This window comes from Phyllostomus hastatus, unplaced genomic scaffold (assembly GCF_019186645.2).
Source record: "Phyllostomus hastatus isolate PE091 unplaced genomic scaffold, TTU_PhHast_1.1 phas_contig_210, whole genome shotgun sequence".
NCBI classification, from domain to species: Eukaryota; Metazoa; Chordata; class Mammalia; order Chiroptera; family Phyllostomidae; genus Phyllostomus; species Phyllostomus hastatus.
The window spans coordinates 5,011,984-5,036,533 of NW_025333737.1; the positions used below are offsets into that span (position 1 = coordinate 5,011,984).

At 38.8% G+C, this 24,550-nt stretch overlaps 1 protein-coding gene across 8 annotated transcripts in view; it reads left to right on the forward strand.

Moving 5' to 3' along the window:
• NF1 (neurofibromin 1) overlaps window positions 1–24,550 on the forward strand; it is a 225,813-nt gene that overhangs the window by 30,035 nt on the left and 171,228 nt on the right. For all 8 annotated transcript variants that reach the window (XR_006785349.1, XM_045836072.1, XM_045836073.1 and 5 more), the window contains exons 2-3: window positions 19,019–19,162; window positions 20,834–20,917. Coding sequence is in view for 7 of the 8 variants with exons in the window: in XM_045836072.1 (XP_045692028.1) it covers window positions 19,019–19,162; window positions 20,834–20,917 (228 nt within the window). In the remaining variant the exon portion in view is untranslated. The remainder of the gene's footprint in view (window positions 1–19,018; window positions 19,163–20,833; window positions 20,918–24,550) is intronic.

Consider the following 24,550-nt stretch of genomic DNA (forward strand, 5'->3'; position numbering starts at 1 on the left):
CTGCTTGCGGGTCCAGGTGGGCACCTGTCAGCATGGTTTCGCTCTTCATCATTATTTCAGAAATTTCCATTGCTTCTGTGCTGTGCTGATTTCTGTTTTGTGGATACTGTTAGTTTGGAACACATCCTCCACAGCTTGCTGAATAAAAAGGTGCACAAGAGAGAAATTTTGAGACCTTGCATGTTTGAGAATATCTTTATTCCACATTTTTCTTATTTGATAATTTGGGTATTGAGTTCTAGAATGAAAATAATTTTTTCTCAGAATTTTGGAAGCATTTCACCACTGTCAGTTTATCACTTGAGATTGCTAAATCTAATGCCATTCCGGTACCTGTAATGTTGTAAGCAAACTTATTTTTTCATTTTAGAAGTCCTTGGGTTTTTTCTTTGTCCTTGTTATTCTGAAGTTCACTATAATATACTTGGACACCTAATGGAATGGACTCCTGTTTTTCCAGCCTGGGAAATTCTTTTTTCTTTATTTTTTGTTGCAGTTGTGCAATTTTAACAGTTTTAGCTGTATTTCTAGTTTAATTAAATTTATTGGTGTGACATTGGTTAATAAAATTATGTAGGTTTCAGGTATACAATTCTACATCATCTGTATATTGCATTGTGTGTTCACCACCCAAAGTCAGATCTCCTTCCATCACCATTTATCCCCCTCTTCCCTTTCACATCTTCTCCCACCCCCCTTTACAACCTCTGGTAATCACCATACTGTTGTCTGTATCTGTGAGGGTTTTCCCCACCTCAATCCCTTCAACATTTTTACCCACTCTCTGGGAAATTTTTTTTTAACTTTTTTTTTCTTTTTTTAAAGATTTTTTTTTATTTATTCACTTTTAGAGAGGGAAGGGAGGGAGATACAGAGAGACAGAGAGAGAGAGAGAGAGAGAGAGAGAGAAAGAGAGAGAGAGAAACATCAATGTGTGGTTGCTGGGGGCTGTGGCCTGCAACCCAAGCATGTACCCTGGCTGGGAATCGAACCTGCGACACTTTGGTTCGCAGCCCGCTCTCAATCCACTGAGCTACGCCAGCCAGGGCGAAATTTTTTATATTAATTCTTTGGTAATTTCTTTCTTCCTTGCTAATTTCTTTTTGCTCCTTTTTTCTCATACTGGAATTGATCGATCATGTAATTTTAAAAACTCTTTTTCTCTCATAATGTTTTCTTCTGTTTGTCTGTTTCCCTGGAGAGGGTCTTGACTTTTTCTTACAACTCTTTAGTGTTTTATTTGATCTGTCTGTGGAGACTTAACATTTCAGGACTGAGACTGTAGTCCTCAGGAAGTGCTGCTTTCAAGGTTGCCTTTTGGCTGGTGTCTGGGAATTTGGATTTTGGAAGGGTTCCTAGCATATCTCGATCAGAATGGCTCTCTGTGCTTAAACTGTGCCAGTGTGATTTATACTGAACACCTGATTTCCAACTGGGAGCCTGGATCTTTGGTCTGTGCTAGGCAGAGGGTGCCCCAAGTAAATGCCCTGGGCACCGAGTCTCCAGTGAACTTACCTGGGATACAGTATTTCACATGTGTTGTTGTAATTCATTGCTGGAGGAATTCAGCATGTCTGGTCTTATTCCACGGGGAGAAGACTCTTGGAAGCTTGTGTCTTGCTTCTTCTGGACCTTGCACCTTTTTCTTTTGCTGATTTTGCTTTGTATCCTTCTGCTGTATTAAGTCATAGTTGTGGTTGTGACTGTATGTTGAGCCCTGTGAGTCCATCTAGCAAACCACTGAACCTGAGAGTGGTCTTGGGGACTCAGGGCACATTGTCATATTTAACTTTCTAAATGTTCTTTACTGTTATTTATTTTCATTTGCTTGCTCTTTTTAAAATTACATTCTTTAAAATTTTTGCTAATGTCTTTTAGGATGTAAATAATTGAGTGTGAGGTTTTCTTCTCATCCCTGCATTGTCTTTTTTTCTCAAGATTAATGTATACGTGTATTTACTTGGTTCTCTTTCTTTCGTGTTAACAGGCCTTTCTTATGCCTGGTGATTCTAGGCTTTCTGATCTCACTCTACGTATTTACTCTTAAATGTGGGAGAATTGGAAGCTTACATTACATGAGCTTTACTATAGATGAGTTTGTGCTGAGGTACCGTATTTTGCTGTGTATAATGCACACTTTTTTGCCCAAACTTTTGAGGGAAAAATAAGGATGCACATTATATATAGGTATAATGAATACATACCATGGGTATAACAGTTCCATGTGTAATGCACACAAAACCATGAGTGCACATTATACACGGCATAGTATAGTAGCTTTGTTGTTGAAAGCCCTCTCAATGCAAGTCTTTTCTTCAGGCATTCAGTGTCTTGGGTAAGTGCTGCACAGTTGCTTACCTGGGAAGATAACTGTCTGGTTCCAGGGCTCTGAGACCTAGGTGGAGAGAAGAGGCTGGTGGCTTTATAGTATGGAGATTCCCACTCAATTAGGCAGTAATAGGATTATTGTAGAAATACTATTTTACAGTTCAAGTTTGTAAGATATAAAGGAAATGGTTGCTTGGGGATTTTTCCTCTGAAATCACCAAACTAAAGATTAGATGATAAACTAGCAAGAGCCACACTACATTAGATTATAAAGAGGTGGTTAGTAAAGAAGATAGTATCAGTGAAACACATTACAGCCGTGCACCACACGATTATGTTTTATTCAATGACGGACCACGTATACAACCATAGCCCTATAATATTACAGTGGAGCAGAGTTTCATCTAAGAAATGGAAGACTATGTGGCTCAGAAGAAATTTTTTTCTGTGATGGGAGCAGTATCTGTGGGGCTTGGCAATAGATTCTCACTCACCACACCTCAATTTTGAGAGTATAGAATACGACCTGTTTCACAGAGGGTTCCAACACCAAACCCACTCTTCCATCTAGCTTGATGGTCTTCAGAGTGCATTGCTGTGTGTTCTTTGTTGAGGATCTAAGATCCTGTACAAGGACACAGCTCTACAGGAACTACCTTAACAAGTATTAAGTGCCACTGCCACTTGAGTAAAAGTTTTCTGTGATAGTGTGGAGCCAGCCTATCCCTGTACTTTGGAAATATTTTCAGGTCATAATGTTATAAAGCACAGATAAGTTTTATTTCTTCCATCAAATCAATGCCAGAGAGCACCCCTTCTGCCAGATAGGGTCAGTGGAACCAAAAACATGTATCTAAAGTCAAAATATTGAGTTCTAACAGACCAAAAACATGTATCTAAAGTCAAAATATTGAGTTCTAAGAGAACAAGACACTGGTTACCAAAGGGCAAGAGGTTAGGGGGCTAGGAGGAAATATTTACATTAAAACAGCAGGAAGTGTGACAGTGCCCTTAAGAGTTTAAAAAAGATACTGTGTCCTTGGTTCTGTACCCTCTCCCTGTTAAACACCCTCTTTTTTCTTTAAATGAATTCCACAAACTTCCTTAATTTGACCACTGCTGCAACACAAAAGCCAGAACCACATTGCCAGAACAATCCCTTATGTTTCTTTATCTCTCCATCTGGTTTCTTATTTGTGCTGATCTTCAGGCCACCTTTTACTCCCTATTGACAGTCACCATTATGCTTATCTGTGCTTTACCCAGCCAGTTTCTCCTCAATATTTCCAATCAGTGAAGTCCACATTCCTATTCGTGGAGCTGCATTGACAGCTTCGATGCCAGTGTTTATAAAGTCAACAGTAGTGTGCAGTAATGTCCTAGACCTTCACATTCTCCCACCACTCACTCATTCACTCATGTGCCCAGAGGAACTTCCAGTTCTGCAAGCTCTCTATGCACGGTAAGTACCCTGTGTAGGTATACCCGCCTCTACACTGTAGGTACCTTTAAACACACAAATACTAACCTTTGTGTTACTAACACCTACAGTATTCTGTACAGTAGCTTGCTGCACAGGTTTGTAGCCTAGGAGCAATATATCATAGAGCCTAGGTGTGTAGTAGGCTATACCCTCTTGGTTTGTGTAAATGCACTCTGATGTTTGCACAATGGTGAAATTGCCTAATGATGCGTTTCTCAGAATGCATCCCTATCCTTAAGTGAGGCAGGACAATAGTTCATTCTTTTATTTAGCATTTATTAATTGCCTTTTAAAAAAGATTTTATTTATTTATTTTTAGAGAAGTGAAGGGAGGGAGAAAGAGAGAGAGAAACATCAGTGTGTGGTTGCCTTTTGCACACCCTGTTACTGGGGACCTGGCCCGCAACCCAGGCATGTGCTCTGACTGGGAATCGAACCAGCCGTCCTTTGTTTCATAGGGTGGCGCTCAGTCCACTGAGCCACACCAGCCAAAGTATTAAATGCCTTTTAAGATTTTTTTTTTTAAGATTTTATTTATTTTTAGAGAGGGAAGGGAGGGAGAAAGAGAGAGAGAGAGAGAAACATCAATGTGCGGTTGCTGGGGGTCATGGCCTGCAACCCAGGCATGTACCCTGACTGGGAATCGAACCTGCGACACTTTGGTTTGCAGCCACGCTCAAGCCACTGAGCTACGCCAGCCAGGGTCCTTTTAAGATTCTTAACCCCAAGGAATAAAACAGGTTACAAGAAAGGTACCTTCTCTACTCCCATGGAACTTACATCTTTATATAAGTGATGAATATTAACTTATCATCTGCTTATTTAATTACAGTCGTCAAAAGGCAGTTCCATTTTTAATGTTTTCAGGATATTCCATATGGTTTTCCACAGTGGCTCCACCAGTTTGCGTTCCCACCAGCAGTGCCATAAAATTCCCTTTTCTCCACTCCTTGCCAGCGCTATTGTTTGTTGACTTATTGATGGTAGCCATTTTGGCAGGTGTGAGGTGATATCTCATTGTGGTTTTAATTTTCATCTCTCTGGTGATTAGTGATGTTAAACATTTTTTTTTTTAATATGTCTATGGGCCATCTGTATGTCCTGTTTGGAGAAGTAAGCGTCTCTTCAGGTCCTTTGCCCATTTTTTAATTGGATTGTTAGTCTTCCTGGTGTTGAGTTGTATTAGTTCTTTGTATATTTTGGAGATTAAACCCTTATCAGATGTATCACTGGCAAATATGTTCCCCCCATACTGTGGGTTTCCTTTTCATCTTGCTGATGGTTTCTTTAGCTGTGCAGAAGCTTTTTAATTTGATGTAATTCCATTTGATTATTTTCTCCATTGTTTCCCTGCCCTAGGAGATATATTGGCAAAATATTGCTATATGAGATATCTGAGATTTTACTGCCTATGTTTTTTCTAGGATTTTTATGGTTTGGTAACTTGCATTTAAGTCTTTTATCTGTTTTGAATTTATTCGTGTATATGGTATAAGTTGGTAGTCTAGTTCCATTCTTTTGCATGTACAAGCCCGGTTTTCCCAACACTGTTTATTGAAGGGACTGTCTTTGCTTCATTGTATATTCTTGCCTCCTTTGTGAAATATCAGTTGCTTATAAAGGCATGAGTCTATTTCTGGGCTCTCTATTCTGATCCATTGATCTGTATGCCTATTCTTATGCCAGTATCAGGCTGTTTTTTAAAAAATATATTTTATTGATTATGTTCTTACAGCTGTCCCATTTCTCGCCTTCATTCCCCTTCACCCTGCACACCCTCTCCCACCCACATTCCCCCCCTTTAGTTCATGTCCATGTGTCATAAGTTCTTTAGCTTCTACATTTCCCATATAATTCTTGCCCTCCCCCTGTCTATTTTCTACCTACCATCTGTGCTACTTATTCTCTGTACCCCCCCACTCCCCTGTTGCTAACCCTCCATGTGATCTCTGTTTCTGTGGTTCTGTTCCTGTTCTAGTTGTTTGCTTAGTTTGTTTTTGTTTTTGTTTTAGGTTTGGTTGTTAATAATTGTGAATTTGCTGTCATTTTACTATACATGTTTTTATCTTCTTTTTCTTAGATAAGGCCCTTTAACATTTCTTAAAATAAGGGCTTGGTGATGATGAACTCCTTCAACCTGACCTTATCTGAGAAGCACTTTAATCTGCCCTTCCATTCTAAATCAAAGCTTTGCTGGATAGAGCAATCTTGGATGTAGGTCTTTGCCTTTCATGACTTGGAATACTTCTTTCCAGCTTCTTCTTGCCTGATTTTCTTTTGAGAAATCAGCTGACAGTCTGATGGGAACTCCTTTGTAGGTTACTGTCCCCTTATCTCTTGCTGCTTCTAGGATTCTCTCCTTCATTTTTACCTTGGCTAATGTAATTATGATGTGCCTTGGTGTGTTCCTCCTTGGGTCCAAGCTCTTTGAGACTCTCTCAGCTTCCTGGACTTCCTGGAGTCTATTTTCTTTGCCAGATTGGGGAAGTTCTCCTTTATTATTTGTTCAAATAAGTTTTCTACTTGTCTCTCTTCCTCTTCTCCTTCTGGTACCCCTATAATTAGGATGTTGGAACATTTAAAGATGTCCTCGAGGTTCCTAAGCCTCTCCTCATTTTTTTTGAATTCTTGTTTCTCCATTCTTTTCTGTTTGGTTGGTTCTTTCTTCCTTCTGGTCCACTCCATTAATTTGAGTCCCAGTTTCGTTCCCATCACTATTGATTCCCTGTGCATTTTCCTTCATTTCACTTAGCATAGGCTTCATTTTTTCATTTAATTTGCGACCAAATTCAACCCATTCTGTGAGCATCCTGATCACCAGTGCTTTGAACTGTGCATCTGATAGGTTGGCTCTCTCTTGGTCGCTTAATTGTATTTGCTGTGGAGCTGTGATCTGTTCTTCCATTTGGGCCATTTTTTTTTGTCTTGACGTACCTGTTACGTTTGAGGGGCGGAGCCTTAGGTGTTCACCAGGGCAGGGCACCCCAGTCGCTGGGTTGTGATGCTGTATGTGGGTGTGGGGTCTGAGAGGGAACAGTGGTGCTTGCTCTGCTCTCTGTCAGATTTCAGTCCCTTCCGCTGCTTCTCCCAAGCAAACTGGGCCCTTCTGGTGCTGATTCCCATGTAGGTGGGGTTGTGCACATTCTAGGACCCTGTGGGCCTCTCCAGCGAACTCTTCTGTGAGTCTGGGAGTCTCTCCCGGCACCTCAACCCCTACAGGTGTTTTCAATCAGTGCCCTGAGGCTCTATTTCCTGGTCCTGGGACCCTGGATTGCTTGGTCTTTCTCACTCCCCAATTTTGCCTGGTTTATCTGCATGTGAATGTGGGACCGCCCAGTCAGCCAGCTGCCTTGTGTGCAGTGCCTCACTTCACAATCACCGCCTCGCTGGGTCTGCCTGTTGCCACTCTGAGCCCAGGGTCTGCCACCTGCTACCTCTGTGCCCAGGATCCACCCACTGCTGTCTTGTGAGCCCAGTGCCACCACTTTTTGTGCCTTGACCCCTCTCTTCCTGGCCACCCGACTCCGCCCTTCCTACCTGTCTGGATGAATGTGTCTATTTTAACTCCTTGGTTGTCTGACTCCCACACAGTTCAATTTTCTGTTAGTTCTGGTTCTTATTTTGTTTTTAAATTGTTGTTGTCCTTATTTTGGTTGTGCGAGAAGGCACAGTGTGTCTACCAATGCCTCCATCTGGGCTGGAAGTCCAGGCTGTTTTGATTATAGTGGTCTTATAGTATAGTTTGATATCAGGTATTGTGATACTTTCAACTTTGTCTTCTCTTGCAAGATTGCTGAGGCTATTTGGGGTTCTTTTTGGTTCCATATACACTTTTGGAGTATTTGTTTAGGTCTGTGAAATATGCCATTGGTATTTTAGTAGGAATTACATTGAATCTACAGATTGCTTTGGGTAGTATAGACATTTTAATGATGTTAATTCTTCCAATCCATGAGCATAGTATGTTTCTGCATATTTATATCTTCCTCAATTTCTTTCTTCAGGGTCCTATAGTTTTCTGAGTACAGGTCTTTTACCTCCTTGGTTAAATTTATTCCTAGGTACCTTAATTTTTTGTTATAGTAGTAAATGGGATATACATTTGTTTTTTTAGTTTCTGATGGTTCATTATTGATATATAAAAATGCCATCAATTTCTGAGTATTGATTTTGTGTACTACTTTACCAAATTCATTTATAGATCTAGGAGTTTTTTTGGTGGAGTCTTTAGGGTTTTCTTTGTACAATATCATGTCATTTGCAAATGATGACAGTTTTACTTCCTCCTTTCCAATTTGGATGCCTTTTATTTCTTCTTGTCTGATTTCTGTGGCTAGGACTTCCAGTATTATGTTGAATAAGAATGGTGAAAGTGGACATCCCTGTCTTGTTCCTGATCTTAAGGGAAATGCTTTTAGTTTTTGCCCATTGGATATGATATTATTTGTAGATTTTTTCATATATGGCCTTTATTATGTTGAGTTATGATCTCCCTATTCCCACTTTGTTGAGTTTTTATCATAAATAAGTGCTGGATTTTATGCTTTTGAATGCTTTTTCTGCATCTATATGATCATGTGATTTTTATTTTTCATTTTGTTTATGTGATATATATTGCATTTACACAATGGAGCACTATGCAGTGGTAAAAATGAAAGAACTCTTACATTTTGCAACAGCATGGGTGGACCTAAAGAATATGATGCTAAGTGAAATAAGCTAGTCATTGGAAAACAAATACCATATGATCTCACTAATATGTGGAATCTAATGAACAAAATAAACTAACAAGCAGAAACAGAAACATAGATACATGGAACAGTCTGACAGTTGTTGTGGGGGTGGGGGAGAACGGGGACTGGATGAAAGATGGTGAAGGGATTAGTCAAAGGACATACATGCATGACCATGAACTTGAACAATGATATGGGGATTGACTGAGGGAGGGAAGGGGTTGGGGTTGGGTAGAGGTGGGCAAAGGGAGAAAAAGCTGGGACAATTGTAATGATATAAACAATTTTTTAAACAAAAGGAACCATATAGGAGAAGTCAAGGAGGATCACAGAGCATGCATGGGAGATCTGCTCTAGTGTTCAAGAATGGCATCTCTGAAAATAGGATGAAAGTGGGAGAATGAGAGGAGAGTGGCAGAGAATAAGACTAAGAGATTAATCAGGATAATGATAATTGTGAGTTTAAATGAGGTGCAAGATGTGGTTAGTGCCTGGTACTGGTGCTCAAGTGTTAACTAGTAGTTATACTGCTTAGATGAATATTATTATACTGGCTAATCAAATAGAAGATCTCTAGAATTTAATTTATGAAAATAAGTTTCCTGTCAACAGTACAGTAAGAAATTTAGCCATAGAAGTACTTGTCACCAAAAATAAAAGTTCCTTATGGTGTAGAAATTTTGGTATTTGAAAAGTATTGATAAGGTAGAGATCATGCTTAATCTCTTTGTAGTTATATCTGCAGAACCCAGCATATGACACAGAAAATATTTTTCAGTCTTAAAAGAAAAACTGAAATGATACTAGAAATTCTGGGTAACCCAGAGGCTAGGAAGGCTATGTGATTTCAGATACATGAACTACTCTCCTTCCCCGCTCCCCCCCCTCACTAAGGCATTTATTTGGTGTTGTTCCTTCACTGGAATTATAAATGGCCTTCTGATGAGAATTTAGACATTAATTTTTATCCAGTCTGTAGCCAGCAAGGATCCGTTGGACAAAGTCTTATTTTTCTTCTTTTGGGGGTCTGTGATTAGTGTTCTGTAGCCTTTCAGCACTGAGACTCACAATGTACTGGTTATCTCTTGCAGCAAAACAAATCACTGTACCTTAAAATTAAGCAACCGACATGTATTTTCTCACAGTTTCTGTGGGTCAGGAAATGGAAGAGTGGCTCAGCTGGGTGCCTCTGGTTCAGGGTCTCTCTTGAGGTTACAGTCAAGCTGTTGGCTAGCGTTGCACGAGTCTGAAAGCTTGACTGGGGGATGGATGCACTTCTAAGTTCGCTTACCTAATTGTTGGTAGGAGGCCTTAGGGCCTTGCCATGTCGACCTCTCCAAAGGCCACCTGTGTCCTCATAACATGGTTCTCAGCTTTCTCTAAAGCAGGTGATGAGAGAGAGAGAGCAATTGGGAGGGAGGGAGTGAAGAGAGGGGGTGGAGAGAAGACAAGGCAGTCCACGATGAAAGCCTCCGCCTTTGATGACCTAATCTTGGAAGAGACCAGTCATCGCTTCTGTGGTGTTCTAGTAGTTAATGTGACCAACCCTGTTACAGTGTGGGCGGCGTGCATTTCAGGAGGCATGGCTCATTGGGAGACATCTTGGAGGCTGGCTGCCCCACACTCCATCAGTGGCGTAACTTCTTCTAGCCCAGTTATATTAAAGAATAAATGATTGCTAGATTTTAGTGTGTCTGGATAGAGAACATGGGCCTTCTCTATAAATTAAATTAAGAACCAGGAAACTTTTGTTTGAGTTTAGGAACAAAATTGTTTTGTAGCTTTTGGAGGTACTTTCTCTTCCTGAATGTGGAGTTCGAGCATCAGATTTTGGGAAGCTGAATTATCTCCAAGGGCAGTACCGCCCTCGACCTGGGAGTGGGTTGTGTGCTGCCACCTCACTTACAAGTTTATGCGGAGCTCAGTCACTGTTTCTCCACAGAAATGCCCATGTAAATCCTTCTAAAACCTGTTTAACGTATATTGAATTAGAACTGAACCAGAACTTTTAAATCTTCTTTCAAATTTTAAAAACAACCGTAAACTTACAGAAAAGATACAAGTAAAGTACAAACTATATTTTTTTTACCATTTGAGTATAAGTTGCTGATTTAATGCCTTATCACCCCTGAATACTGTCTTTCCTACAAATTAAAACATGCTACTACTACATTACCCATAATACACTTAAGAAAATCAGGAAATTAACTACCACTACCTAGTTCTCAGGTCCCATTGAAGCTTTACCATTTGTCCCAATGATGTTCTTTATATCAAAGGATCAAGTCCAGAATCACATGTTATGTTTAATTGTCATGTCTCTTTTGTCCCTTTTGTGCCAGAACAGTATTTCCTTAACTTTAATGACCTTGATGCCTTTGAAGATTGTATCACCTGCTTATTTTGTAGGCTGCCCCTCAATTTGGGCTTAAGACATCCTCATGATTAGATGTATGTCATTCATTTTTGATAGAAATATCTCAGAGGCAGTGCTGTTTTTCTTATTTTATCCTATCAGGTGGTACAGTTTAGATCATTGCACAACTGGTAATGTTAACTTTGATCACTTGATTAAGATGGTGAGACGAACTTCTCCATGGTGAACGTTTCCCTGGTACACACACACACACACACACACACACATACATGCACACACACACATTGTATGGTGGCTCTTAGACACTGAGTATCCCATTCTCATTAGGCTTTCGGTTTGTCTATGAGTACAGACTAAACGTTTTCTGTTATTCAGTGAATGTTTTATCATCCTTGTTTTCATGTTCAAATTATTCTAGATTTGGCCAGTGAGAGCCCTTCAGTTTGGCTTCTGTGTTCTTTTGACTTGTCTTTATCATTACTTGAGCATTTCCTTTCTCTCTGGACCAGGATTCTCAGAACTTTCCTTGTATATCATGTCTGGAATTAGCTATTTTTCTAAAAAGCCCTGGTTCCTTTTAATGGATGATGGATTTAGAAACCAAGATCTGGGGGCCAGGTGCACTCATTATTACTGAGTTGTCATTGTTTTCTAAGTCCTCTCAGTGGACAGAGCTAAGGTATGTATATATTCGTATTTATCGGTTTGTGTGTACATATTTTTGTCAGTATTTAATTTCATATCTCTCTATATTGAAAACTATATGTTTATACCATCTCTAGTTTTAGTTCAACACCAGAGGGGTCTTTGTAATTTTCCTCCTTTTTTATTTGTAACTTTTTTGACAGTAAGAAACCTGGCTCTTGTTATTCTTAATATAAATTTATTTGACCAGTCTTATGTAACCAATCAGTCATCATTGTCATTTCCTCATCACCACCTACTCCTAAACACAAATGCCCTACTTAGTCTGCTTGGGCTCCAGCACCCCTTGCTGTCCCTCAGCCCCCACCACCAACCCTAGTGGATGTCCTTACTTTGCGCAGGTTCATATACCCTGCCCTGTGCTGTTTCCCTGTGTGAATGTCCTCCTCACCCTGCTCAGTCTCCTCTGTGTTAGAACGTTCCCCTTCCCACCATGCAGAAGCCTGACAGTCTAGCATCCCTTGCTGATCCCCACTCTCCTGTCTTTTCATCCCACTCATGTTTGGACACCCAACTGTAAGCTATCCTCCTGATGGACCCCTTCCTGATCCTGTTTGGGCTCTGACATCCTTTGTGGTCTTCTCTTCCACGTAGACACTCTTCTCACCCTGCTTGGGCTCTAATACCCTGTGCCTGGCTTCCCCCTTACTGAGTCTCTCCCTGCCTCATGTATATTGTGACATTCTTTGCTGGGCTGCTTTCCCATGCGGGTACCCACTTCACCTTCCTCTTGCTCCATTTTGTCCACACGAATGCCTTACTCATTCTGCTCATATCCTACATCCCATCTCTTTCACAAACACACAGACACAGGTGTCTCCCTTGCTCTGTCCCTCCTAATAATGGCGTTTGTGTTGAATTATTACACTGAAGGGAAGGGAGAGGAGTGGAAAAAGAAGAGCCAGCATTTTTTATGGAAACAATGCGATCCAACTTTATGTTTGACAGAAATAAATCTTCCTCTGCCTTGGTAGTAGATATCTTGAGAATCTGACAAGGGCATATTGGGAATCTGCCGTTGGAGTTTCTTTAGTGGTTAGGACTATTGATTGATATAAGTAGGTTCTTCATTTGTGAGTCAGGGGCTTCTGTGTATGAAAACACTTGGGTAGTCCGTAAGTCCAGAATAATAGGAACGAAAGAAACTAAGAAAGTGTCTGGGGAAGGACAATATTGGAATTCACTTCTTGGCAAAACTGCTAATCTTCTTTCCCTCAAATATCTTTAGAGCATTTATATTTTTAAAAATGCAGCTAATTATTTAATATCTTTTTTATAAACTGTTAAATTTCAGAATGTTATCATACTGTCTCTCTAACTTTAGTCATTCATGTACTATCAGTTCAGCCATATTCTGTATCACTTACTTAGCTTTAACAACCTTAAGTAGGCTTGCCTGTTTCACTTAGCCTTGTCAAAGGAATGATGTCTTTTTAACTGTAGGTTGGATATACTGATTGTATTTTAAAAATCACATGCTAAAACAAATGAAAAATGTAAAAATTTTAAAGTCCGTTAGATGCCATATAAAGTCATATTACATACCAGTGAAGCAGACAGAGGCTTATCTTCGGAAATGTATTAATATAACCAGTGTAAATATTTGACACCTTTTCCTGACTTATATTGTTTTTTGGTATCTACAGCTGATGTGTCTTCTTTACCTAGTATGATTTTTTTCTAGGTGCTTTTTCCCCCAGTATGATTTTCTCTTAGCTTTTTTTCTTGCATTTAGTTGCAGATTTCTATTAAGTGAATTTTAATGTCATCCCCACCCCCATCATGGTCTGAGGGGCCTTTTAGAAACTGGTTACAATGTACACAGAAGCAAAGATTTTAGGCCTGTGACCTTTTGAAGAATTTTCTGAGTGCAACTAGAAACAAATTATCCATTGTTCACAGAGCTTTGCTTAATGTTATGCCTTCGCTTGCTAAATCTTTTTATTTGTTGAAATCTTGTATCTTAAAAAAAGTGTTTAATGAAGATCCTAATTAAAAGATGCTTAGTTTTGTTTATGTAGTTTAGATCCTTTACATTTCTGCCATAATATCCAAGGATTTGTGTATGGTAGCATGAAGTAATTAAAACAGAGCTTAATGTACTTTCTTCACAGTTGGGAAAGTAATACATGCCAATTGAAAATAAGAGAAACTCATAAAAGTAAAGGAAAAGAAAAAAAAACACCTCATTCTTTTCTAACACAATTACTATCTTTTAAAAATTATTTTCAAGTTTTATTTTGAATTTTATATTTTTAAAATACCAATCCAGGCATAGTTTTTTCCTTATTATGTTTTCTAATAATACTTTATTTTGGAAAAACGTAGTTACGAAAATGGTCTATTTTATTTTTAATAATTTAAAAATTAGTGAAATGAGCACATTTTCATTATGTACTGACCACTCATCTTCTATGAATTGCTTTATATTTCAGCAGTTTTTCCAGTGAATAATCTGATTAATATATAATATGACCTTATGTATTAGTTATGTAAACCTTTTGGCTGCTAGTTTTTGCACATTCTTTTATTTCCTGTCTGTTACTTGTCTTTTTGTCAGTGCTGTAGTGTCTCTCTCTCTTGCTCTCACTTATTCTCTCATGGAATTTAAACAGTTTTATGTAGGCAAATATATATTTTTTTCTTTATGGCTTTTGGATTTTTCTTGCGTAGGAAAACTTTCCTTATCTCAATATTATGAAATTGTTCTTTAGTATTTTTCCTAATAGCTTATGGCTTTTTTTTTTATAGTAGGTTCTCTCTCTGTCTCTCCCTATCTCTCTCTCTCTGTCTCTGTCTCTCTCTCTCATATTCACACATACACACACACTTTCAAATTTGGTATAAGTTTTTTTTTCCAGATGGATAGTCAGTTGTTCTGATAATGTTTTATTGACAAATCCATTCTTTTACCACTGATTTGAAATATTACCTTTACCATATTAAGTTTCTATGAACATACTAATAACTGCTTTATATTTTTAATTAGTTTATGTTTATAACTTACTAGTTTCGTTATTAAGAGCTCAAAGAATGTTTTAGCACCTGATAATGCAAGTCTTCTCTTGTTCTAGTTTTTCAAAAATATCTTGGTATTCTCACAGGTTTATTTTCAGTGAACTTACGAATTAGCTTCCATGTTAAGTACTGCCTCCCTTCCCCTAATCTTCAAAACCTGTAACATCTCACTATTTCTCCTCTACTCTTATTAGCCTAGTTTAAGCTACCGTCTTCTCTTAACTTAACTATCTTTTAATATACAGCAGTAAGAAGGCTCTTTTGAAAAACATAAATCAGTTCCTTGCTTACATCCCTTCAATATTTTCTTCCCTTCTTTTCGTTACCTATTGCCACATAACAAACTACTCCAAAATGTTACAGCCAAAAACAACCTGTTGGTTTTGCTCACAATTTTGCAAGAATTTCATGACAGGTTCAGCTGCGTAGTTACGTGCCATTGGGTAGGACAGCTAAGGCTGGAGAATCCCTTGCAATGTGACTTCTTCAGTCACATGTCTGGTACCTCAGTGCTTCTTGCCTTTCTCCCCACGTGGCATCTCATTCTTCAGAATTTGCTCATGTGGACTGGGCTTCTCACAGCATGGTCTCAGAATAATCCCACTTTTTACATGGTAGCTGGCTTCCAGGAGGAGGGAAATAAAAACTGTCAGACTAATTAAGGGATATTCCTGGAACTGGCGTAGTGTCTCTTCTGCCATATTTTATTGGTCAGAACAGTCATAAGACCTGCCTAGATACAAAATATTAGAAAAATAGACTTCACTTCTTGATGTGGGAATGGCAAGGCCTTGTTGCAGTAGAGCATGTGGGATGAGAGATATTGTGAGCATATTTGGAAAATATAACCTGCTATGTCATCAAACTCAGAATATACTCAAAGCTCTTAAAATGGCCCATAAAGCTTTCTGTGATGTGACCCACACCTGCTTTTCTGTCTGACCTGATCTCCTACGTTTTCTTCTTTTCTTCTCTTTGGTTTAGCCACAGTGTCCTCTTTGATAGGCTTTGTACATGAGGTCTGTCCAGAAGGTTTCCAGCCATATAATATGAAAAACAGGCATTCTGAAGAAGATTCAAGATACAAGAAACACTGTACATAGGACAATGACACCTCAGTCCCCTTCAAAGTAGGCACCTTAGGACCTCACACAGTTCTCTCAATCATCATCAGCTGCCCTGTCATATTTTCTTGAATCTCATCAATTGTCTGAAATCTCTTCCCTTTCAAAGGTGATTTTAGTTTTGGGAAAAGCCAGAAGTTACAGGGCGCCAAATCTGGGCTGTCGTGATGAAGCTGCCAATCACCAGTTGCCCATAGCTGCAGCCTTGTGAATCATCCTAATAGTTTCCACAGAGGAATGTTCAAGCTTAAGGCAAAATTTGATGCAGATTCATTGCTCATTTTGAATGCAATGACCACACAATACACGTGCTCACTCACTGATGTCTATTCCTCCCACTGACTAGTACAGTGAAGTCATTGTTCATGCATGCGTGGTCCAGTCCACTCTCCTGGGCTGCCAGGTTACATCAGTGTCGCACAAACCATTCTCATTACATTAAAAGTGGCTGGATTTTTGCTGTACAGACCTCGCATGCCACACTCATTCCAACATCAGATCTGTTATAACTGCCACTTCTGCCATGCATGCTTGCTCGTCTTCAGATCTTTGCATGGGTCTTCCATTCTCTTACTTTATTTAGGCCTCTGCTCAACGTCACACCTCCATAAAGCTTTTCCTGATTACCTTATTTGATAAAATCTTGGCCACTTACTACCTGCCTCTACATAGATTTTGGTGTTGTTTATGGGAGCTGGGGTAGGGGGGCCCAGAATATACCTTCTCTGCCTGGCTTCTGAATCAGTTGAGAAGTAAAAGTAAAGATGGAGGCCAAAACATATATGAAATAAATAAACACAATTTTTAGTTATCAGTGCGATGTTGGAGACCCAAATGAGCCTACTAACTACATCTTAGAATTAGGCAGACTGGCCTCTCCAGTCAGTCCCAGGCAGTGTTGGCCACTCTCCTGCAGTGTAGCAGCTGACCAATTCTTGGCATGTTGACATGGAGGAAAATTCTTGTACTCTGTGGCAAGCCTGTTCCTAAGCACAGACTGGTAGGGCTGAGTTGTGCATGCTCAGTTATTTGTCTTGTTTTTTGTATATCTGATTGACTAAAGTGGGGATGAAAGGAAGGGAATAAAGGAAGTGAGAAATGGGATGGCTCGTGGTGCTGTTTACTAAAAGAGGAAACATGGTAAGAAGATTATAAGTCAAGTTTTAAGAACACTCGGTTTGAAGTGCCTACAGGATGCCCATGTGGAGATACCAGATAGGCATTTGGATAACACATTTGAAGATACAGATTTGGTAGTTGTGCTAGTATTCTGTTGCCTGTAACAGACTCTATATAAACATGGTGGCTTACAAAAACCACAAACTTATCTCACAGTTTTAGTGGGTCAGGGATGTGGCACTGGTTAGCTGGTTTCTCTGCTCAAGGCTCTTACCAAACTGAACTGAAGGTGTTGGGTGGGGCTGTGAGTTTATGTGAAGTTTGGGGTGCTCCCAAGCTCACTGGTTGGTAGAATTTAGGTTCTTACAGTTGTGGAACTGAGGCCTTCAACTCGTAGAGGCCACTTGCTATTTCCTGCCGCATGGCCTTCCCCACAATAAGGTAGTTTGCTTCTTCAAGGCCAGCGGAAAGCATTTTTGCTGCTTTAAATCTTTTATGGCTCAGCTAGTTAGGACAGGCTCATTCAAGATGATCTTCCTTTTGATTAATTCAAATCAACTGACTGATTAGGGACCTTAATTGCATCTATGAAGTCCCTTTTGCCATATAATAGGGTGTGTGTGTGTGTGTGTGTGTGTGTGTGTGTGTATGGAGAGGTTAATTACAAGGAATTGGCTCTCATTATTATGGAGGCTGAGAAATCCCACAATTTGCCGTCTGCAAGCTAGAGACCCAGGAGAGCTGGTAATTCAGTCTGAGTCCTGGGAGCTGATAGTGTAGATTCCACGCAGGATTGCCCAGGACAGGAGAATGTCAATGAGTCTCTCAGCTCAAACAGTCAGGAGGAGGGGGTGAATTCCTCCTTCCTATGCCTTTTTGTTCTATTCAGGCCCCCAATAATTGGATGATGGGTGGGTGGGCACAAACTTCCTTACTGTGTGTTCATCTACTCAAATGCTAACTAAATCCAGAAACACCCTCAGAGACATTCTTGGAAATAATGTTTAGCCAAATGCATGTGTACCTTGTGATCCAATGAAATTGACAAAAAAATTAATCATCACAGAGAGATTTGGGGAAATTCCCTAGCTACACTACAGCCACTGCCTTCTTTTAAAATCCTCCCCCGTTTTTTATCCTTCAGAATTTTTTCCCTTCATAATCTTTATAATTAACATTATATAATTTTGTGGCTTCTGCTCTGCCCCTTCCTTCAAAGTCTAAAAATATTTTCCCTCCTTTATTTCATATTTCTTTACTATCAAATTAGTCACCTATTATTAACTGACTAAGCAAATTGGGGTATTGCTACTCAGTCTCTTTTTACCTTTCGCTACACCATTTAGGAATGAGAAAGTTGGACTGAGTTTTGTGTTTTCACGGAGGACCCTCAGCAGTCTTCTCAATTAGCATTAGCAGGATCTAATATTGAAACTGTAAACATGTTCATAGTACTTTCGGTACAGAATGCTACTCTTCAACAGAGTACATGTGAACTTGGTAATTCAACTTACCTCATTCTTAGATAACTGTAAATGTAGTTCCCTAAAGATATTTTTTTTCATGTGCCATTACTCCCTCAACTGTGCACTCTAGAATGGTTATCTTACCTGAGTCAGTCTTACTCTGTTTATTCCAGATAATGCATTTGTTCTTATTTTTGAACAATCTGCAGTTATTTGCTATTATTGACCAGAGGTATGGGGCACAGATTTTCTTTTTGTTTGTTTGTTGTTTTGTTAATGCTTGAGTTCAGTGCATAAGGGAAAAGGTTACATGCATTTTATTGCAGACATTCTCTGAAATAATTTTTGGCTACAAGGAAATAGCTCTATAGCTCTTTCTGTGAGTCATCATCATTCTTGCTTACCTAGAGCTGGGTAAGGATTTAATTTTGTAGGTGGGATTTATGACTTCCAGAAAGAGAGCTGCAAAAATTGAACTTTCCAAGAGGTTTAGATTTGCTCTAAATGCTATTATATGTAGAAAATTGGAGCTTGAGATACTAATATAGGTAACTGCGGTTGATAAAATTTTCCTAAAATCACATGATTTTTGATGAGCAGTAGAGTTCTTTTTAGTCATTTTTAAGTGTAAACTAACACTTTTTTTTGTTCTTTTTTTTTTTTAGCTTCCAATAAAAACAGGACAGCAGAACACACATACCAAAGTCAGTACTGAACACAACAAGGAATGTCTTATCAATATTTCCAAATACAAGTTTTCTTTGGTTATAAGCGGCCTCACTACTATCTTAAAGAATGTTAACAATATGGTGAGTAGTTTTTACTGTACTGTTGGGGAATTTGCTTTGGTTTGTTTTTGATTTAAACATTTGGAGCATCATATTTTGAAGTATGGAAATTCATTTTCTGTTAATACTCATATTTTGTGGATAAGCACAGGTAACCTTTTTTAAGTTTCATTTTAGTTTTTGATTCTTACCCTTAGATACTTTTCTTATTTGTGACTCTATCTCCTTTCCATTATTTTTCTGGAATTAGGATTTCATAAAGATGCTGTGCTATATATGAATTGACCATGGTAATCTATTAAAATATTTTCCTTATCTTCTTATTTGAACATTTACACATGAAATTGTATCAGTCCTGAGTAGGTAATAGGTAAAGTATGACCTAATAGTCCTAAAATATGAGATTGCTTTTATGACAATATTGTTTCATTTCCTTTATCCTGTAGCTTGTGACAGATTGTCTAGTTATTAGAGAAGCTGTTGTTGAAGTGTCCTCAGATACCGATTTCCTCAACTTACTCCACTGACAGAAGCTGATAATTGCTTCTGTTCCCCACATTCTATAAAATCTGTTTATACCCCCTAAACTCCAAGGTACCCCACTGTTCTCCCGCTGTCCCTTGGAGCATAGTTCCCCTCCCCCTCCTAGGTGAGGCCTTCCTCTCTATCAATGCCTATCTAAAATTTCCTTCGTGGTCAGTTCAAGTCAACTGATCTGGCTATTTCTTGACTAAATTTAAATTGCTCTGATTGTTTTTAGCACAACCATAATTTGTGTTGTTTGTATTGAACTATGAAACTGGCTTCTGATTACAGATTGTGAAAATCAGTTCCATTTTTATAGTTACATTATCTTTGTTGTGTTTTCTTTTTAAAAAGCTGATTAGAAAGTACCTGAAACTTATAAAATTGATAAACTGTAGGTGTGAACAATCATTTGCCTTAACAAAGAAAATTCTTATTATGGAAGAAAAGATTTTCTGAAAAAAGGCAGGACTTTTTTACAAATACATAAAGTGATTTATGGAAATACATTTTAGATTTGGTGGAGCTCTCCTGCTGTGCATTGCGTGGGGCCCAGAGATAGGATTTTACTTATAATAAGTGTCTGTGTTCCCAGTTAGATTGAAAATATTTTAATGTTTGGAACCTTCTTTCCAAAACAAAAACAGTAATATGATACTGACATTCATTTACATCTTATTGAGTAAATTGAATTGTGGAAACCATAGTCTCTTATTGGTAAATAGTGAAGTATTCAATTTAAGATAGTGAATGCTTAAAATTCACTGTAATTGTTATAGTATATTTTGCTGTAAGAATTTAGACTTTGATTACGGTGCTTTGTGGCATCAAAGTGTGGTTAAACATTCAGGATTCTGGTAAAGATCTAGATGTGTATCTAAATCCTACATATTGTATTAAAGTATAAACTAAAGTATTTTCTTTTACTGTTAAAGGCTAATTGGCAGACTGTAATAAATGCCAGCAGTTTTGTTCACTTGATAATTTATTTTGTGTGAGCATTAGCATAAAATCAGAAATAATAGATTTAAATATGGTACAGTCTGGGAGATAAAATAGAACACTATTGATTTCCTTGATCCTCAGTCTCTCACTTTTCAGATACGTGCTGATTTGTAGTGGAGAGTAATAACCAACTTTTAGTGTTCTGAATATCTTTTCTCTTAGAGAATATTTGGAGAAGCTGCTGAAAAAAATTTATATCTCTCTCAGTTGATTATATTGGATACACTGGAAAAATGTCTTGCTGGGGTGAGTAAATCTGTTCTTGAGTCAGCAGGTTTTGTGAATTCAGTTTTGAGTTGATCTGATGCATCCAGGGATAGGTGTGGACAAGGGGAATGAATGGTCATGGGCTTTCTGTCTAAGGTATGCATACGGATTTTTAAAGCAGAGCAATCTGGGTGGCATAAACACAGTTTTAGGAGAACACTATTTTCTCATCTTTTGTAAATTAAATAGATATTAGAAAGTGTTAAAGTTGAGCCACATATGTCTCGGGCTTTTTAGAAAAGATTTTTTTTTAAAAATATTTTATTTATTTATTTTTAGGGAGGGAAGGGAGGGAGTGGGGGAGAGAGAGAGAGAGAGAGTGGGGGGGGAGAGAGAGAGATAGATAGATAGATAGATAGATAGATATCAATGTGCGGTTGCTGGGGCTATGGCCTGCAACCCAGGAATGTACCCTGGCTGGGAATAGAACCTGGGACACTTTGGTTCCCAGCCTGCGCTCAATCCACTGAGCTATGCCAGCCAGGGCAGAAAAGATTTTGTTTAAAAAAGGCCACTGTTGATTTAATTGATTTGTTCAGGCCTGTGGCATTGTTTAGCTTTGAAAGGATGTGATGCAAAAGACCAAAGTAGGCTAGTTTCCCCTATGTGGATCTATTTTTAATATTTTCCTTTCAAATCTATATGAAAGAGAGCTTAGAAAGTTAAAACTCTGTTACCGATAGGTCCTACCTGAAGAACACTGGTTATTTGTAAATATGAACACATAAAATAGATGTATGGAGGACGAGTACAAAACAGTTCTTTTTCAGGTTTTCTCTAAATAGTTATCTCAGTGTATTTCAACCATACCTTAATTGGAATTTTTTCAAGAATATTTCTGTTGTATAAAGCAAACTGTTTCCATACTTCAATAGCCTTAATTCTTCCCTGGAACATGTTAGGAGTTTATATAAATAAATAAATTTAATACCTTCATTTTAAAGATCTGTCTATTCCATATGTATTGAAGTTAACTTATTTCTTGTATTCTGTCCTCTTTTGGCACGTCAGAATTGCTCCTCTCTTCATGTATATTACACTTGTTTATATTAAAGCTAGTCGAAGGGACTTTGCCATGTCAGGACTGATTATGTTGAGAGGAGAGGGAAGGATCAGAAGGGATAGAGTAGGGAGTTGGAAAAATCATTACATTCACACAACTGTGCGTCCTTGGGGAAGAGAAGTGTTTAAGACTATAGACCACAAAACCTAAGCATAATGTTTTAAGACTCTTTTTATTGATTCTTGGCTATATTCCAAAATTGTGAGACAGTGTTTTTAAGTTTTCTACTTAAATTGAGGGTGAGTTAGTTCTGTTTTAGCTTGGTGCTTTCTATTAATTTGTGATATGCTGTTGTTCATTTGTAAAATGGAGTAAAAGAGCAAATGGGCTGTTAAATAGGATAGTGTCATTGTGAAGGAGGGCTATTTTTAAACTTCCACATCAACTCTTTGTAGTGATCTTACTGCTTTGATTGTAAATACCAGTGTATCAACCACTCTCACGTTTGAACTGGGGAAGGGTGGTTTATTGCCTCTTTTAGTTCTTTAGCTTTTCTCTATTAATGTTTGTAACTGAGAGGCACTGGTAAATGTGCGTTGGAGAGTGTTGTTATTGGCCCTTGTTAATTTGATACTCTTTGGAGATAGCCTCATTGAAATACTAATAGGTGGGCATGGTATAACTTGTATAATGCATAAAATGTATATTATCTTATTCTGCTGTATGAGTGAAAAGGTGTACGTTTTTAAAATTAAATTTATAATGAAAAATAATATTTACATTATTGAACATTTGTGTTTTGTTGGGTTACTATTAATGATTTTTCAACCAGGTTGTCTCCCGATTTTCATTTTTAAATCAAAGTTGAGGTAGTTTGAGGTGAAATGAGTCTACAAGTACATGTTTATCATATAAGTAGTTGAAATAGCTAATGAATGTGAACAGATACTTATCAATATGTTATTATTAGTAAAGTTTTATAGAATTTGAGGAATCTAAAATATTTTTCTTTCTGTATATATGACCATTATTCAAAAGATTGAACACTTACACAATTTTTATTTATTTAAAATTGGAGTTATTTTCAACATCTATATTGTTTGGCCAGCCTATACATGAGAAGTAGGCATTGTAACTCAAATTTTGTATTTTTTGGTCTGATCTTTATTTACTAGCCATATATTTCGGTGTATTTGAATCTGAAAGCATTTGGATTGTAATTACAGAATTGAGCATAGCACACAATATACAAAATTTTGTTCTGTCATCATGCTTGGCGTTATCAAAATTGTCATTGATATGTGGCCCTGGCCGGTGTGACTCTGTTGGGGCTTCATCTGGTAACCAAAGGGTTGAAGGTTCTGTTACAGTTAGGGCATATACCTGAGTTACAGTTTCGATTTTTGGTCTGGGCATATGCTGGAGGCAGCCAATTGATGCTTCTTTCTTGCATTGCTGTTTCTTTCTTTCCCTCCTCTCAACTCTAAAAGGAATGAAAAAATGCTTTTCAAAAACATTAATTTGACCTCCGGCCAAGATGGAGGCATAGGTAGACACACTGTGCCTTGTCACACAACCAAGATAGGGACAACAACAATTTAGAAATAGAATAACAACCAGAACTGACAGAAAATTGAACTGTGTGGGAGTCGGACAACCAAGAAGTTAAAATAAACCCGTTTATCCAGACCAGTAGGAGGGGTGGAGTCGGGCAGCTGGGCTCAGGTTGTGGCGCAGAGAGCAGAGAGCATTGGGACTGGGCATGTAAGGCATCCAGGGCACACAAGACCACAGCGGGCGGACCCTGGGTGCACAGGTGGCAGCTGTTAGACCCCGGCAGAGGGGTGGCAACCGGCAGACCCAGTGAGGCAGAAATTGTGAAGCAAGGCACTGTGTGCAACCCAGGGTCACAGCGCTGGGAAATAGACCCTGGGGACATTGATTGAAAACACCTGTGGGGGGTTGAGGCGCAGGGAGAGACTCCCAGCTCACAGGAGAGGTCCTTGGAAAGACCCATGGGGTGCACAAGCCCACCCACACCAGAATTGGCACCAGAGGGGCCCAGTTTGCTCGGGGGGAGCAGCAGAAGGGACTGAGGTCCAATGGAGAGCAGAGCAAACGCCATTGTTCCCTCTCAGATCCCGCCCCCACATATAGCATCACAACCCAGCGCTGGGGTGCTCTGCCCTGGTGAACACCTAAGGCTCTGCCCCTCATACGTAACAGGCGTGACCAGACCAAAGGGGGGAAAATGGCTGATACGGAATTGAAAGCCTCACAACCAGTACTTTTAAGCGAACAAGAGATAGCCAACCTATCAGATGCACAGTTCAAAGTACTGGTGATCAAGATGCTCATAGAATTGGTTAATTTGGTCACAAATTAGATGAACAAATGCAGGCTATGATAAGGGAAATGAAGGAAAATGCACAGGGAACCAATAGTGATGGGAACGAAACTGGGACTCAAAACAAGAGTGGATCAGAAGGAAGAAACAACCAAACAGAAAAGAATGGAGAAACAAGAATTCAAAAAAAATGAGGAGAAGCTTAGGAACCTTGAGGACATCTTTAAATGTTCCAACATCCTAATTATAGGGGTACCAGAAG